The sequence below is a fragment of the Hordeum vulgare genome, chromosome 6H, assembly GCF_904849725.1.
Source record: "Hordeum vulgare subsp. vulgare chromosome 6H, MorexV3_pseudomolecules_assembly, whole genome shotgun sequence".
Taxonomy (NCBI): Eukaryota; Viridiplantae; Streptophyta; class Magnoliopsida; order Poales; family Poaceae; genus Hordeum; species Hordeum vulgare.
In genome coordinates, this window is record NC_058523.1 from 528,889,773 (window position 1) to 528,903,565 (window position 13,793).

Sequence of the window (13,793 nt, forward strand, 5' to 3'; positions counted from 1 at the left end):
GCCCTGATCCGATGCCAGCTCACCTCCTCCACCCAAATCTCCGTCGTCCCTTCCTGCGAAGAGCTTTGGCCGAAGCAACTCCGTCCACTGCTCACCTCCTCCATCCCTCCCTTCTCATGTACGCTCATAAGTCAAATTAGCATTTTTTTTCCTACAAATAAAATTAGGCTCTAGAAGGTATAGGTTAACTTCATGTCTCAGACAGGTTATATTCTCAATACATAGTGTGCAGATCAGTAAAACTATCATGTGCAGTCCAGTAAGAGCAACTCTAACAGACCCAGCATCCGTCACCGATCCGCAAAATAACCGCCAAAATGCGGGTACGGGCAGGAAAGTCTGCCCGACCAGACCCAACATCCCGCCCCGACCCGTAAAAATATTTGGGGGGAGTGGCAAATTCCCGACCACAACCCGGGAAAACGTGGGTTTCCCCCTCGCGGCTGCGGTGCCCTGCATCACAGAGAAGCAGTTGGCGGGAGGGACATTTCAGCTCGCGCTCTTTTCCCCCTCCTTCCGCCGCCCGCCCGCCCGCCGCCGGTGATTCCGGCCATATCTGCAGGCGATTTCGCCTCCCGCGCCGAGCCGCTGCACAGCCCCTCCGTATCCGGCGAGAAGAGCTGCCCCCCGTCGCCGTCGCCGCCCGGGATCACCCGCCACCGGTTAGTCCCTTTTTGTGATTTTTGCGAGCTGTGTAGTAGATTGACGCGCCGGTGTGCGTGTAGATGGAGTTGACCCCGTGCGAGAAGTTCTTACTATCCGATTCGTCCGATTCGGACGACTCGGATGTTGAGACCATGCTTGTGAACTTTCGGCAGCAAACATAAGCCATGGCGCTTGCCGTGAAGGAGCATGAAGACGAGCACCGGAAGAGGAGGCGAGAATCGACTGTCGGGCGTTTGTGCATTCCTCGTAATCGCCATCTCGGGAACGAGATGTTGACGTAAGACTATTTCGCGAAGAATCCTACATATCCTCCGCACCTCTTCCGGAGAAGGTACCCAATGTGTCGATCCCTCTTTGTGAAGACACTCACTTTCAACTTTCAACTTCAGAAAGATCTCATTGGCAAAGGGTTGGACAGTGACTTATTTTTGTATTCATTTGTATTTGAATTCATGACAAATTTTGTATTGCACTATTTAAGTTTGCTACGGTTATTTGAATAATTATTTGTAATGCAGATGATTATTGTATTATGTTTGATTCGAATAATTTAGTTTGTTTTCGATTGTTGAATTATGTTGTATTTGATATTTGCGGGCTGATGATATGCGGGATGCAGCGGCGCAAAGAGTAGACCCCGTAAAATCGACCCGTAAAAAAGTATATTCCGCGAATATACTTTTTTACGGATCCGTTTGAGGGCTCTACATCTGTGTCAGCCCGGGCAGATGGGCCAATCCATAAAAGCTGTTTTGCGCGAACTGCAAACGCGTTTTACGGACCGGCAGGATGCGGGTATGTTAAAGTTGCTCTAAAAACAAACCTCTACTCATCTAAGGAAAAAATGTCATGCAAACACAAATTACCCGCTGTTAACTTGTAGTATTATCCAACGGAAGGAAAAAAATCACTATGATATAATCTGAATCAGGGGTCACGTATAAGAAATTTTAACAATCCACTAATCAAGCATTCTCCAACAACCGACATATACATGTATGAAGAATCTTTCCAGTATCATCTGTTAGAGTTATAATACAAGACATGTACCCTTTTGTATTTATCCCAGTATATAAGAGGTTTTCCTGCATATAGTCCATCACATGTACATGTATATATATCGGCCTATGGCCTCATGGGAATACAAGTTGCTTTCCTAACATGGTATTAGAGTCCTAGGTTCTTTTTTCGCATGCGCAACTCGTGCTTTTCCTCCTTCTCGACGCTCTCACTGCAGCCTCTCTCACCGACTCCCCTTCCCACGTCGTGCTCGTGCTGCAGCCGGGTCTCCAGCTCGTCCCGGTCGTCTCCAACCCCCGTCACCGCTGGATCCCTCTCCATCCCGCTGCCCGATTTTGGTTTCCAAATCGAATTCGGTCTCGGCCGGCTACATCTAGCTGCCGCTGGAACTCGGGCTGGGGTACAAGATCGATCTCGCGCCGGCTCCCGCTCGCATCCGCGTCGCCGCCGCCCGCTCGCGTCTGGTCGCCCACAGCAGAAGCCGCCGATCCCACACCGCGTCGTCAGTTCCGCACCCGCAGCCGTGCAGTTGCTGCTGCTTCCGCTCGTGGCGGAATCCTTCGTTGCTGGTGGCTGCTTCTCCTGCAGCTGACGCGGATTCTGCTCCCATCAGGCGGTTCCCACCAGCCCGTGTCCCAGCAGCAGATCCAGATCGCACCAGCCCGTGGCAGCTGTTCCCACCATCCAGCTAGATCGCAGACGCTGTTCCCATCAGCAGAGGCCCTCGACTCCATCATCACCAGATCGCATCCGAGGCTGTCCCAGATCGAGTCCTGCTGTCTGACGCGGTTCGTTGACTGAGTAAAAAAAAGAGAAAAAAAATGTCTGCTTCATCCGGCTACGTTGTTGTTCCTCGTTGTCCGGTGATCTTTGATGGCACTAATTACACCGAGTTCATTGGCTTCATGCACATTCACATGCGTGGCATCCGCCTATGGGGTTTTCTTTCTGGCGAGGTCTGTTGTCCGCCATGCCCGGTTCCTCCCGTGGCTCCCACTCCGCCGACCCCACCGGCTCTTCCTGCGGATGCTTCTCAGGCCGCAAAGGATACGGCTAAGCTTGCTGATGAGGCCGCTATCCGTACTTATGATGAGAAGGCTTTGGCTTATGAGGAGGCCCTTCAGACGTATCATGGTGCTCTGTCTGCTTACACCCAGTAGCTTGATGATGATGCTCGTGTTGCAGCTGTTCTCACTGCTAGCGTTCTGCCTCAGTTTCCTCTGAGTTTCTGGGCCTCCCTACTGTGTTTGAGATGTGGACTCGCCTTCGTCAGCGCTATCAGCCCTCGGGTGATGCCTTATACCTCTCTATGGTCCGTCAGGAGCATGCTCTTCAGCAGGGTGACTCCACTGTTGATGACTTCTATGCACAGAGTTCTGCTATCTGGCGCCAGCTTGATTCTCTCCGCAGTGCTGGTTGTCGTACTTGCCCCTGTTGCCAGGCTGTCCAGGCCGATTTGGAGTTTCATCGCGTCTACGAGTTCCTGTCTCGGCTCCGTAAGGAGTTTGAGCCCCGGCGTGCTCAGTTGTTTGCTCGTGGTCGCGTCTCTCTCATGGAGGCGCTTTCTGAGATTCGTGCTGAGGAGACTCGCTTACGTGGTGCTAGTTTGCTGGAGGTTCCCTCGGTACTCGCTGCTCGGGCTACTTCTAAGCCATCTGCTGCACCGACCCCTCCTCGCTCAAGTGCTCCGCCGCTCTTGCCCACACCTTCTGGAGGCTCAGGTCGGCCCCGTCCACATTGTGGCTACTGCAAAAATGATGGTCACATTGAGTCCAACTGCTACACGAAGAAGAAACACTTGCGCAAGGCGCGCTCATCATCTACAAAGACCTCGTCATCTACCTCGACAGCTTCAGCCATCGCTTTGACTGAGCAGGATATTCTGAGACTTAAGCGTCTGCTCGCTGCTTCGGGTTCTTCCTCGACGGGTACTGCTGGTTCTGTGACTGAGGCTTCCCGCACTGAGCAACCACCTTCTACACAGTCAGGTACATCCCCATGGGTTCTGGACTCTGGAGCTTCCTTCCATATGACTTCTAATTCTTCCACTCTGTCCTCTCTTCGATCACTTGATTCTCCTGTTCATGTCCTAACCGCTGATGGTACTCCCCTTCCTGTCGTTAGTAGAGGCACTCTTACCACTCCTTCTTATTCTGTTCCTGATGTTGCTCATATTCCTCGACTTCCCATGAATTTGTTTTCCGCTGGTCAACTTGCTGATTCTGGTTGTCGTGTCATCCTTGACCTTGACTCTTGTTCTGTTCAGGACCGTCGCACACACACTCTGGTTGGGGCTGGTCCTCACCGCCGTGATTCTGAGGGTCTTTGGGAGTTGGACTGGCTTCATGTTCCTTCCGCTGCCCACTCTATCGTCAGTTCTTCCGCTTTGGTCGCCTCGGCTACTGGTTCCTTCCAGCAGTGGCATCATCGACTTGGTCATCTGTGTGGTTCTCGTTTGTCGTCGTTAGTTCGTCGAGGTCTTCTGGGGTCTGTCTCAGGAGATGCCTCTTTAGAGTGTCAGGGTTGTCGTCTTGGCAAGCAGATTCAGTTACCATATCCACATAGTGAGTCAGTGTCTAAGCGTCCTTTTGATTTAGTTCATTCCGATGTATGGGGTCCGGCTCCCTTCGCTTCGAAAGGGGGTCATAAATACTATATTATTTTCATAGATGACTTCTCTCGTTACACATGGCTTTATTTCATGACTTCTCGTAGTGAGGTGTTGTCCATTTATAAGCGTTTTGCTGCCATGGTTCATACTCAGTTCTCTTCTCCCATTCGTGTGTTCCATGCTGACTCCGCTGGCGAGTATATCTCTAAGATGTTGTGTTGTGTTCTTACTGAGCAAGGGACTCTCTCTCAATTCTCTTGTCCTGGTGCTCACGCTCAGAATGGCGTGGCTGAGCGCAAGCATCGTCATCTTCTTGAGACGGCTCGTGCATTGATGATTGCTGCCTCTCTCCCGCCTCATTTTTGGGCTGAGGCCGTCTCCACCTCCACCTATCTCATCAATTTCCAGCCTTCCGCTGCTCTACAGGGTGGTGTTCCTTTTGAGCGTCTTTTTGATCGGTCTCCCGATTATTCGACGCTTCGCTTGTTTGGTTGTGTTTGCTATGTTCTTCTTGCCCCCCGCGAACGCACCAAACTGACCGCTCAGTCTGTTGAGTGTGTCTTCTTAGGCTATAGTGATGAGCATAAGGGCTATCGTTGTTGGGATCCTATCGGTCGTCGGATACGTATCTCTCGGGATGTGACTTTTGATGAGTCTAGTCCCTTCTACCCACGCCCATCTTCCTCGACTTTTTCGGTGGAGGATATCTCTTTTCTCACTTTTCCTGACACGCCTATCACACTCGTCGAGCCTTTGCCTACTCATTCCGCTCCCTCTGCTTCTCCACCTCCAGTCGATTTGTCGCCACCATCTTCCACGGTCTCCTCGTCTAGCATGTCACCGGATTCTACACCTTCATCTCCGGTGACTTCTTCGTCGCCACTCTCCGATTCTACTTTAGCAATTCCTCCTTCCATTGTTCCATCTTTTCCTCAGTGTTACACTCATCGTTCACGTTCTGTGGATGCCTCTCTGGATGTGCCGTCATCCTCGTCTCAGCCTACTTATGGCTTGCGTTCTAGTCCTCGTCCGCCTGTTGATCGCTTAGGATTTTCCACCGCTGGAGCTGCTGTTCTTGAGCCGACTACTTATCATCAGACTGTTGTTCATCCTGAATGACAGTTTGCGATGGCTGAGGAGATTGTTGCTCTTGAACGCACAGGTACGTGGGATCTTGTTTCCCTTCTCCTGGAGTCCGTCCCATCACTTGTAAGTGGGTCTACAAGGTAAAGACTCGCTCCGATGGTTCTCTTGAGCGTCACAAAGCTCGTCTTGTGGCTCGTGGTTTTCAGCAGGAGCATGGTCGTGATTATGACGAGACTTTTGCTCCTGTGGCTCATATGACCACTGTTCGTACACTTCTTGCCGTGGCCTCTACAAGCCACTGGTCTATCTCTCGGCTTGATGTTAAGAATGCTTTTCTTAATGGTGAGCTGCGTGAGGAGGTGTACATGCAGCCTCCACCTGGGTATTCTGTTCCTGATGGCATGGTATGCCGTCTTCGTCGCTCTCTCTATGGCCTTAAGCAAGCCCCCCGAGCCTGGTTTGAGCGTTTTGCCTCTGTGGTGACTACCGCTGGTTTTTCACCCAGTGTTCATGATCCATCATTGTTTATTCACCTTTCTCCTCGTGGTCGGACTCTTCTTCTTCTTTATGTTGATGACATGGTCATCACTGGGGATGACCCTGAGTATATTGCCTTTGTCAAGGCTCGTCTTAGTGAGCAATTCCTTATGTCTGATCTTGGACCTCTTCGCTACTTTCTTGGGATTGAAGTCTCTTCTACCTCTGATGGCTTTTTTATATCCCAGGAAAAGTATATCCAGGATCTTCTTGCTCGTGCTGCTCTTACTGATGAGCGCATTGTTGAGACTCCTATGGAGCTCAATGTTCACCTCTCTGCTACTGATGGTGATCCCCTGCCTGACCCGACGCGCTATCGTCATCTTGTTGGCAGTCTTGTTTATCTAGCTGTCACTCGTCCGGATATTTCTTATCCGGTTCATATTCTGAGTCAGTTTGTCTCTACTCCCACATCGGTTCACTATAGTCATCTCCTCCGTGTTCTCCGATATCTTCGGGGCACAATCTCTCACCGTTTATTCTTTCCTCGCTCCAGTTCTTTACAACTTCAGGCCTATTCGGATGCTACGTGGGCTAGTGATCCTTCAGATCGCCGTTCACTTTCTGCTTACTGTGTTTTTCTTGGTGGTTCTCTCATTGCCTGGAAGACGAAGAAACAGATTGCAGTTTCCCATTCGAGTGCAGAGGCTGAGTTACGAGCGATGGCTCTTTTGACGGCAGAGGTGACTTGGTTACGGTGGTTACTTCAGGATTTTGGTGTTTCTGTCACTACACCGACTCTGCTCTTATCTGACAGTACAGGTGCTATTAGCATTGCGCGCGGTCCTGTGAAGCATGAGCTCACCAAGCATATTGGTGTTGATGCTTTCTATGTGCGCGCTGCTGTGCAGGATCAGGTTGTTGCTCTTCAGTATGTGCCTTCCGAGTTACAGTTGGCGGATTTCCTGACGAAGGTCCAGACTAGAGCACAACATGGCTTTTATCTTTCCAAACTAGTGTTGTTCATCCACCATGAGTTTGAGAGGGGTGTTAGAGTTATAATACAAGTCATGTACCCTTTTGTATTTATCCCAATATATAAGGGGTTTTCCTGCATATAGTCCATCACCTGTACATGTATATATATCGGCCTATGGCCTCATGGAAATACAAGTTGCTTTCCTAACATCATCAACGTTCCGTAGAAGAAAACGCGCTTTATACTTTTGTAAGCCTAATCTTTAGTTTTGCATTTAAGGACGGGCTAGTGAAAAGAGAAGCTATATTTTTACACATAGACCAAGCTATCATGATATACGTACCATCTAAGTTCAGTTCAGAGAGTAACCCAACTCCCAAGCGAAAAAAGGAGCAGCACAACACATGATGAGCTGAGCACGTCACGCAAGCGAATCGGTGGTGTATTTACAATTGGATTGGACGGAATACGGCCAAGTTTCAGTTCAGTTGTACAGCTGATATATACAAGGAGGAGATGGCAATGAGAGGTCGGATACAAATGAATGATATAAGTAAAACACACAGGAAGCTACACTCAACAGCTAGATCAGACGCTAAGGATCAGCCAGTCTCATGTTCGGTTTGAGCTGACGCATGATCTAACAGTTGAAAGTAACCTATGATGATCGCATCGTGACAGAGTTTGACAACAGCGCTTCCCGCAATGGAGGTACGGGGAAGTCCAGATTATCATACAATGTGTACAGGATCTCATGACTATTCACAGGAACTTGGACACCACGCGGCAGGATGTCCAGAAGGCCGCTGTTGCTGCTTTTAGAATCGCCGGATTCTGGTAGATACTGCAAGAGAGTGACGCGGGAGAAAAATCAGGATTCTGGTAGATACTGCAAGAGAATGCTCATAAATACTTACTGGAGTTGTATGATCATGCGAAATGATGCCCTCAGATTTATGTTGCTGCCTCACAATATTGTGCAGGAACTAATTTTTTTGTACATATTGTTACAGAAGTTTGCACGCTGAGCAAGTGTATTTCATCAGTATGTGGAACTTCAACCGATGCAACTAATCGAACTTGTCATATCCTATCTTGACTAGTCTAGTGTATGCTTTGTTCGTGAAGTGAAGTGGTGATGTCCAGTTTCCTTGAGGTGAGAATTTGTTTATGTTTGTCGCCTACAGATCATTTGGTTGTAAGGAGCCTCTAAAAGCACGCGAGGCTTACCCTGACAAATCCACCATGGGAATATCATACAGAAATTAAGCTTGCAATTACCAATTACTAAGGATAACTTACCCAATAGCTGTCGCACTCCATGATGCTACATTATAAATAACTTGTGTTCCAGCCCATGCCTTCTGAAGTTTGCCTTTCCTCTTTTTAGTTGAAAAAGTCTTGCTAAGGGCTGAAAAATGAAGCGTGGGGAATCAAACATAAGAAAACTTACAACCAACCAGATTCATCTGAATTAAGAGTTGAAAAGAGAAGGTTACCTTCTTGAAGTTGATTGGGCGTCAATTCCTGCAGAACATGAAATTTCCAGCATTAGAAGTACGAAGATTTCAAATCAATGAGCGATATGCTAATATGAAATCCTTTTCCATGATACAATCTAGCAATCATGGTATGACAAGGAATATTGATGGGCCTTTCCATGTTGATTTAGATAGTGAAACTGATAACTAGTGTGAAGCCGTGATACTCTCCCATGATATTTCCAGCATTAGAAGTACGAAGATTTCAAATCAATGAGCGATATGAAATATTCTACAATCTACTCCCTCCGTCTGGAATTACTTGTCGCACAAATGAATAAAGATGGATGTATCTAGAACTAAAATACATCTAGATACATTCATTCCTATGACAAGTATTTCCGGACGGAGGGAGTATAAGTCTTTTTAGAGACTTCACTAGAGTACTACATAAGGAGAAAAATGAGTGAATCTACATTCTAAGGTATGTCTATATTCATACGTGTGTAGTCTCCTAGAGAAACCTCTAAAAAGACTTTATATTTAGGAACGGAGGGATTAGCAGTCAAGGTACAATAAGGAATATTGATGGGCCTTCCCATGTTGATCTCGATAGTGCAACGGACAATAGTGCGAACTGAGAAGCCTACAACAAGAAGAGTAGACACCATACTGAACTATTGGTAATCCATGATCCCACTAAGTCACGTTTTTCACTTCTAGGAATCTATTTAATTATCCAGAACCTCAATAATCAATGTAAAATGAACATGCTTTTTTTTCAGAATCCAAGATTTGATGGGCATTTGAACGCTGAGACTGATATTCATTTAGGACTGCATAAGAAAAGCCAAGTAGACCAAAAATTCAAGAGAAATCACGAACCAAAGGTGAACTGAACTTTGCATACTGTACCTTAGTTTCTTTCAGCGACAGCAGGTATGCAGCCATGAAGCATGCAATCCCATCAACTATATCCTCTTGCTTAACTAGAACATATCCATCCTCTGAATCATCACTGACATTCATACTCTTATCATCCCATATATCTGCTGCACTTACGATATCCCATGATATGGTTTCATCTACTGCTACATGAGTAATTGCACAACTGTTCAGTTGACAGGTTTGATTTCAATTGAGCAAGTAAATGTGCAATTGCAGCATGGAGTGGCAAGGTCAGTTTATGTATTGTTCAAATTTTGGAAACAACAAAAATAAATGACAGATGATTGGGCAAATGCGCACCTGCACCATGTTGGTATACTGACTTCTGAATGTTATCAAGCTTTTCTAGAAATTCAGGTGATTCGACCCTCGATTTGAGAAGATTACACAGCTGCATAAGTAAATGGAGAGGTGCAAAAATTAAGAAAGTTTCAGAACAGAAGGCGTAAAATTAAGTTGTCGATTCAAACAGTAAAACAAATTCACATGAATCTGGCTTAATTCCATGGTATTGACATATTCTATCCAACTAAAGGCTCAGTTACGGTTGCTGTGATGTGCTTACTTTTCAAGGTGCAAAACGTCAATTGTTAAGTTTGAGAAATCAAATGATAAAAGTAAATTCTGTCATCCAATTATCTCCTTGAAACACTCCCTGTCATGTGTTTCGGAACAGGATAATACTGTATACAGTAGATAACTAGTTTCACCGTGATTAATGAGAAAAAAAACAACTAGCCAAGCACAAGAAAGTGAGGGCAATTGGTACTGTCATGATCCACCGCAATTCCAACAAGAGACTACTAGATGGCTACAGTTTCAAGGACCCCAAGTTGTCCCAAATCGCCAATCAATCGAGCCCATCAACCAACCGCAGTCCCGATTTTCCAACGGACCATCGAATGAAATGCGGTTGGTGTGGTGTGCCTACTTTCGAAGGCGCAAAACAGACGGCTGTTACTATGTTTGGTAAATCAGATGCCAGCTAGATGAATTGTGCTGTTTGCTTGGCACGTTCCGTCTCACGTTTCGGAACACGCAATAGTAACAACAGACACCAGTTTCCTCGTTTGCACCTTGATTGTTATTAAGAAGGCAACAACTAGCTAAGCACCCAGATCAGATGCTAGAGGCGGTTGAGTTGAGCCGAACGATTGCTATCGGTCCTACAACAAAAGACGAGTGCTACCATAATAATCCACCCGCAATTCCATCGACTAAATCCGCTACGGTCCCGAGGACCCCCGATTGTCCTGGCAACTCGGCACTCGATCCAACCCATCAGCATCGCAATAGTCCCGATTCTCGATTTTCTCGAAGACGCCGAATCGCGCGCGGGGCTATGGGAGATCCCCCTCACCTCGTCCGTCTCGTAGTCGGCCTCCGACGGCTCCGGCGTCGGCGTCGGCGGCCCCACCCCGTCCCCGGCGTCGCCGCCCGCCCGCCCCTCCGGATCCCGCTCCCCCTCCTCGTCCTCGTCGTCGCCCTCCGGATCCCCGTCCCCCTCGGCGTCCCGCATGAGCTCGAGCGCGCGCTGGCACTGCTCGAGCACGGTCTCGAGCGTCCGCCGCCGCACCCTCAGCTCCGCGGCCTCCGGCGCCGCCCTCCGCCTCCCCGCCGAGGCGGAGGAGGCCGCGGGCTCCATCGGAAACCCTAGGGCGCCGGCGGCTCGCCTGGCTTGGCTTCCCGGGTTGGCGTGGGAGAGTTGAGAGGAGAGGGAGAGGGAGAGGGAGAGGGAGACGTGCGCTTGGCGATTGTTGTTGAGCCGGACGGAGCCGCGGGGGGAGGAGTGCCTCTCTTGTTGCGTTGGTTTCTTTTTCCCGGCGGCTTCGAGATAAGAGACAGACAGAGGCCGGGGCCCTCCCGGTAGCGGTAGGTGGTGTGGCTTCGAAGGGACTTGCTGACGGGTGGGGCCGACGTCCGCGGGTCCCGTGTGTCGGTGAGACGACTGGTCTGCCGTGGGCGTGTGGGTCGTTTCTGGGGTGTCGGGGGCGAAGCGGAGTGACGGGTGAATCGAATCCCGTTGGTCACGTGAAGTTGACGCACTGATTAGTTTACTACTGCTGCGGTTAATTAATTATACTGGGCAGTGCAATTCCCATGGGATCTTATCTTACCAAACGCCGTGACGGGAAAGCTGCCGTGCCATTCCCATGGTTCCCAACCCCCCGCAAATTGACGGGAAAGCTTAAATTCCTGCAGCTTAACGCAATAGGAGTACGTGCTATTAATATAAATAAACTAGAGTTATCCCGTCCAGATTCGGCGTCGCGCAGCGCCGTGCGTGCCTACCGACTGCACGCCGCACTAGTAGTGCCTTGCAAGGCTTACGGAGGCAAAATCGACAAATATGACCTCTTTGATCAAAAAATTCATAAACTGAACCGAGTTTGAAATTTTTTCACTCAACTGACCCTTTTGTGTGACGCCCGACACATAGGCGTCACACTACACCGTGTGACGCCTAAGTCTCGGGCGTCACACTTACGGTAGTGTGACGCCGAACACTTAGGCGTCACACCGTCTGGGCTGCGCTCGATTTCAAGGGAAGGTATGTCTTCCGCCTGAGGAGAAAGCTGGCCAGCCAGATGGGCATCAACGACATCTCCAACCTCGTCATGTGCGTCCAGGCGGGTACTAGCGGGCGACCGACCCCACTCGTCGTCAACCTACCCCGCGGCAGCCGGACCCTTCACATCGTCGTCTTCATGGACCCAGGTGAGAGGCCTACTGATCTCCATGTCCCCAGCTTCAGCTTGTGTAACGAAACTGTTAGTCCCAAAAATAGTTTACTGAAACTGCTGCTGCTACTTTGGTTCAGTTAAGACTTGGGAATTTGTTTGAACTGTTGTGTTAGATATAGTTGAATGGAAGTAGTTGAATGCTAGAAAGTGGTCTGAAGCTAATTATATTTAGCTGTTGGGAGAAAAACATTTGATAAACACATTCACACTCAACCTTGACTTGAGAGTTAATGGTTTTGAACTGTCCATGATTTAGTAGGAAACTTTGGAACTTGAAAACCCAAATCTGGTTCAGTCATCCTAGTTTAGCTTTATGGAGAAGACACTGATTTCAAATTGATTTAGCTAATTCTTCGAGATTGTTCTAAGTAAAATTAATTGTGTAAATAAAACCCAGGATGTATCCCACAGCACTACTCGAAAGCTAGCTTCTTTCAGTACATGTTTTTCAGGTTTTGTACTTCAGTTGCATTCCTTAAGTATCTAGTTATTGACTTGTTATAGAAAAATTATGATAGTATTTTTGAAGATTAGTAAACGGAAAAACACATATTTTTAGTCTTGAACTTGTTTTGCATGTTGGTGGATACTATTTTGTGAATGGCCATGCTTGTGCTGTAAAGTACTCTAGATGTTAACTGGAAAATAATGTTCAGATTTCTTCAGAGAGACACTAAATGAAACAGTAGGTGTTTTCAAACGTGATCTAAAGCTAGTTGGTTATTGGGACAAGGCACATATTGATACTAAACCTTGACACAGAAATTATTGGGTTCATATACTACTGTCCTTGATACAGATAATTTAGTTTTCCATTTGGTACTATTTGCCTCTGATTTCTGTTTCATTTGGCATATTTTAAATGCTTTGAGTAACTTTTTGAACCAAATTCAGGTTGTATTCCATAAAAGCTAGTTTCTGCACATTATACTGTTGTTTTTCAGGTTTTGTTCATAAGCTGTCTTCTTCGTTAGCTCTGCAAAACAGTGATATTTAAGTTATTAATCTTATCAAGTGGTTGTATTACCTGTGACATGGTGCCTGACTACCTCACTTTATGTTCTAATTCAGACAACCCGGATGTCGGTGCAGAGTAGAAAAGGATAAGAGCATGGCTCCCTAGCATTGCCCTGTCAGTCCACCTCTTCAGAAGTGTCGTCAGCCACGATAACATGCGAACTCAGAACTGCATTGCCTTGTGGATGGCATTTTCCTGGGTACTCCCTCCTCCGCGACGCCTTGTGCAGCCACGCCGCCGCCCACAGCAGCTCGTCTTGTTACCCGTCGAAGACGCAGTAGCAGGGGCACACGCAGGCTGCTGCTGTCCTGGTAGAGGAAGCACTGGGAGTAGACGGGGTCGGCATCGCGGAAGACGATGGAGCCGACGGCGAGGGCGGCGGCGGTCTCGGCGGCGACGTCGGAGCCCATTCCACTCAAATGCTAATACGAAAGATGGGCTCGACTCTTTAAACAGAATATATCTACCCGCCCACAATATTTGTTGCCACACCACACTGCACTACCCGCAAGCAAGTGCCGCAGGCAACCGGCGCTACCTTCAACTTCAATCCTCCATACTGCAACACTGATACAGCGGCTAGGGCGGCAAGACAGACGCTACCAACACCATGGATACATAAGAAAACAACGGCCCAGCAATGAAGGCTGGCTGTTGTTCGACGGAAAAACACAACAAGTTGCTGGGATGATTGCAATACTGCCTGCCACTACTCCACTTGCAGATGCCACGAAAGAAGATGGGCTTGACTTGACAGAATATA

General features: G+C 48.1%; 1 protein-coding gene across 1 annotated transcript; it reads right to left on the reverse strand.

Moving 5' to 3' along the window:
• Positions 1–7,260: 7,260 nt before the first annotated feature.
• LOC123402700 lies at positions 7,261–11,081 on the reverse strand. Its single transcript, XM_045096639.1, has 6 exons — positions 10,629–11,081; positions 9,569–9,659; positions 9,236–9,411; positions 8,339–8,366; positions 8,142–8,250; positions 7,261–7,683 (listed from the first exon to the last, which is right to left on the reverse strand). The coding sequence occupies exons 1-6, from the start codon at positions 10,911–10,913 to the stop codon at positions 7,602–7,604; spliced, it is 771 nt and encodes a 256-aa protein (XP_044952574.1). The 5' UTR covers positions 10,914–11,081; the 3' UTR covers positions 7,261–7,601.
• Positions 11,082–13,793: the final 2,712 nt, after the last annotated feature.

Excerpts from the sequence above, each read along its gene's own strand:
- LOC123402700 (XM_045096639.1), bottom strand. The coding sequence starts at position 10,913 with ATGGAGCCCGCGGCCTCCTCCGCCTCGGCGGGGAGGCGGAGGGCGGCG. Across the intron at positions 9,412-9,568 it reads AGTATACCAACATGGTGCAG|CAGTAGATGAAACCATATCA; the intron begins GTGCGCATTTGC and ends TTACTCATGTAG. Across the intron at positions 7,684-8,141 it reads TGGAGTGCGACAGCTATTGG|TATCTACCAGAATCCGGCGA; the intron begins GTAAGTTATCCT and ends ACTCTCTTGCAG.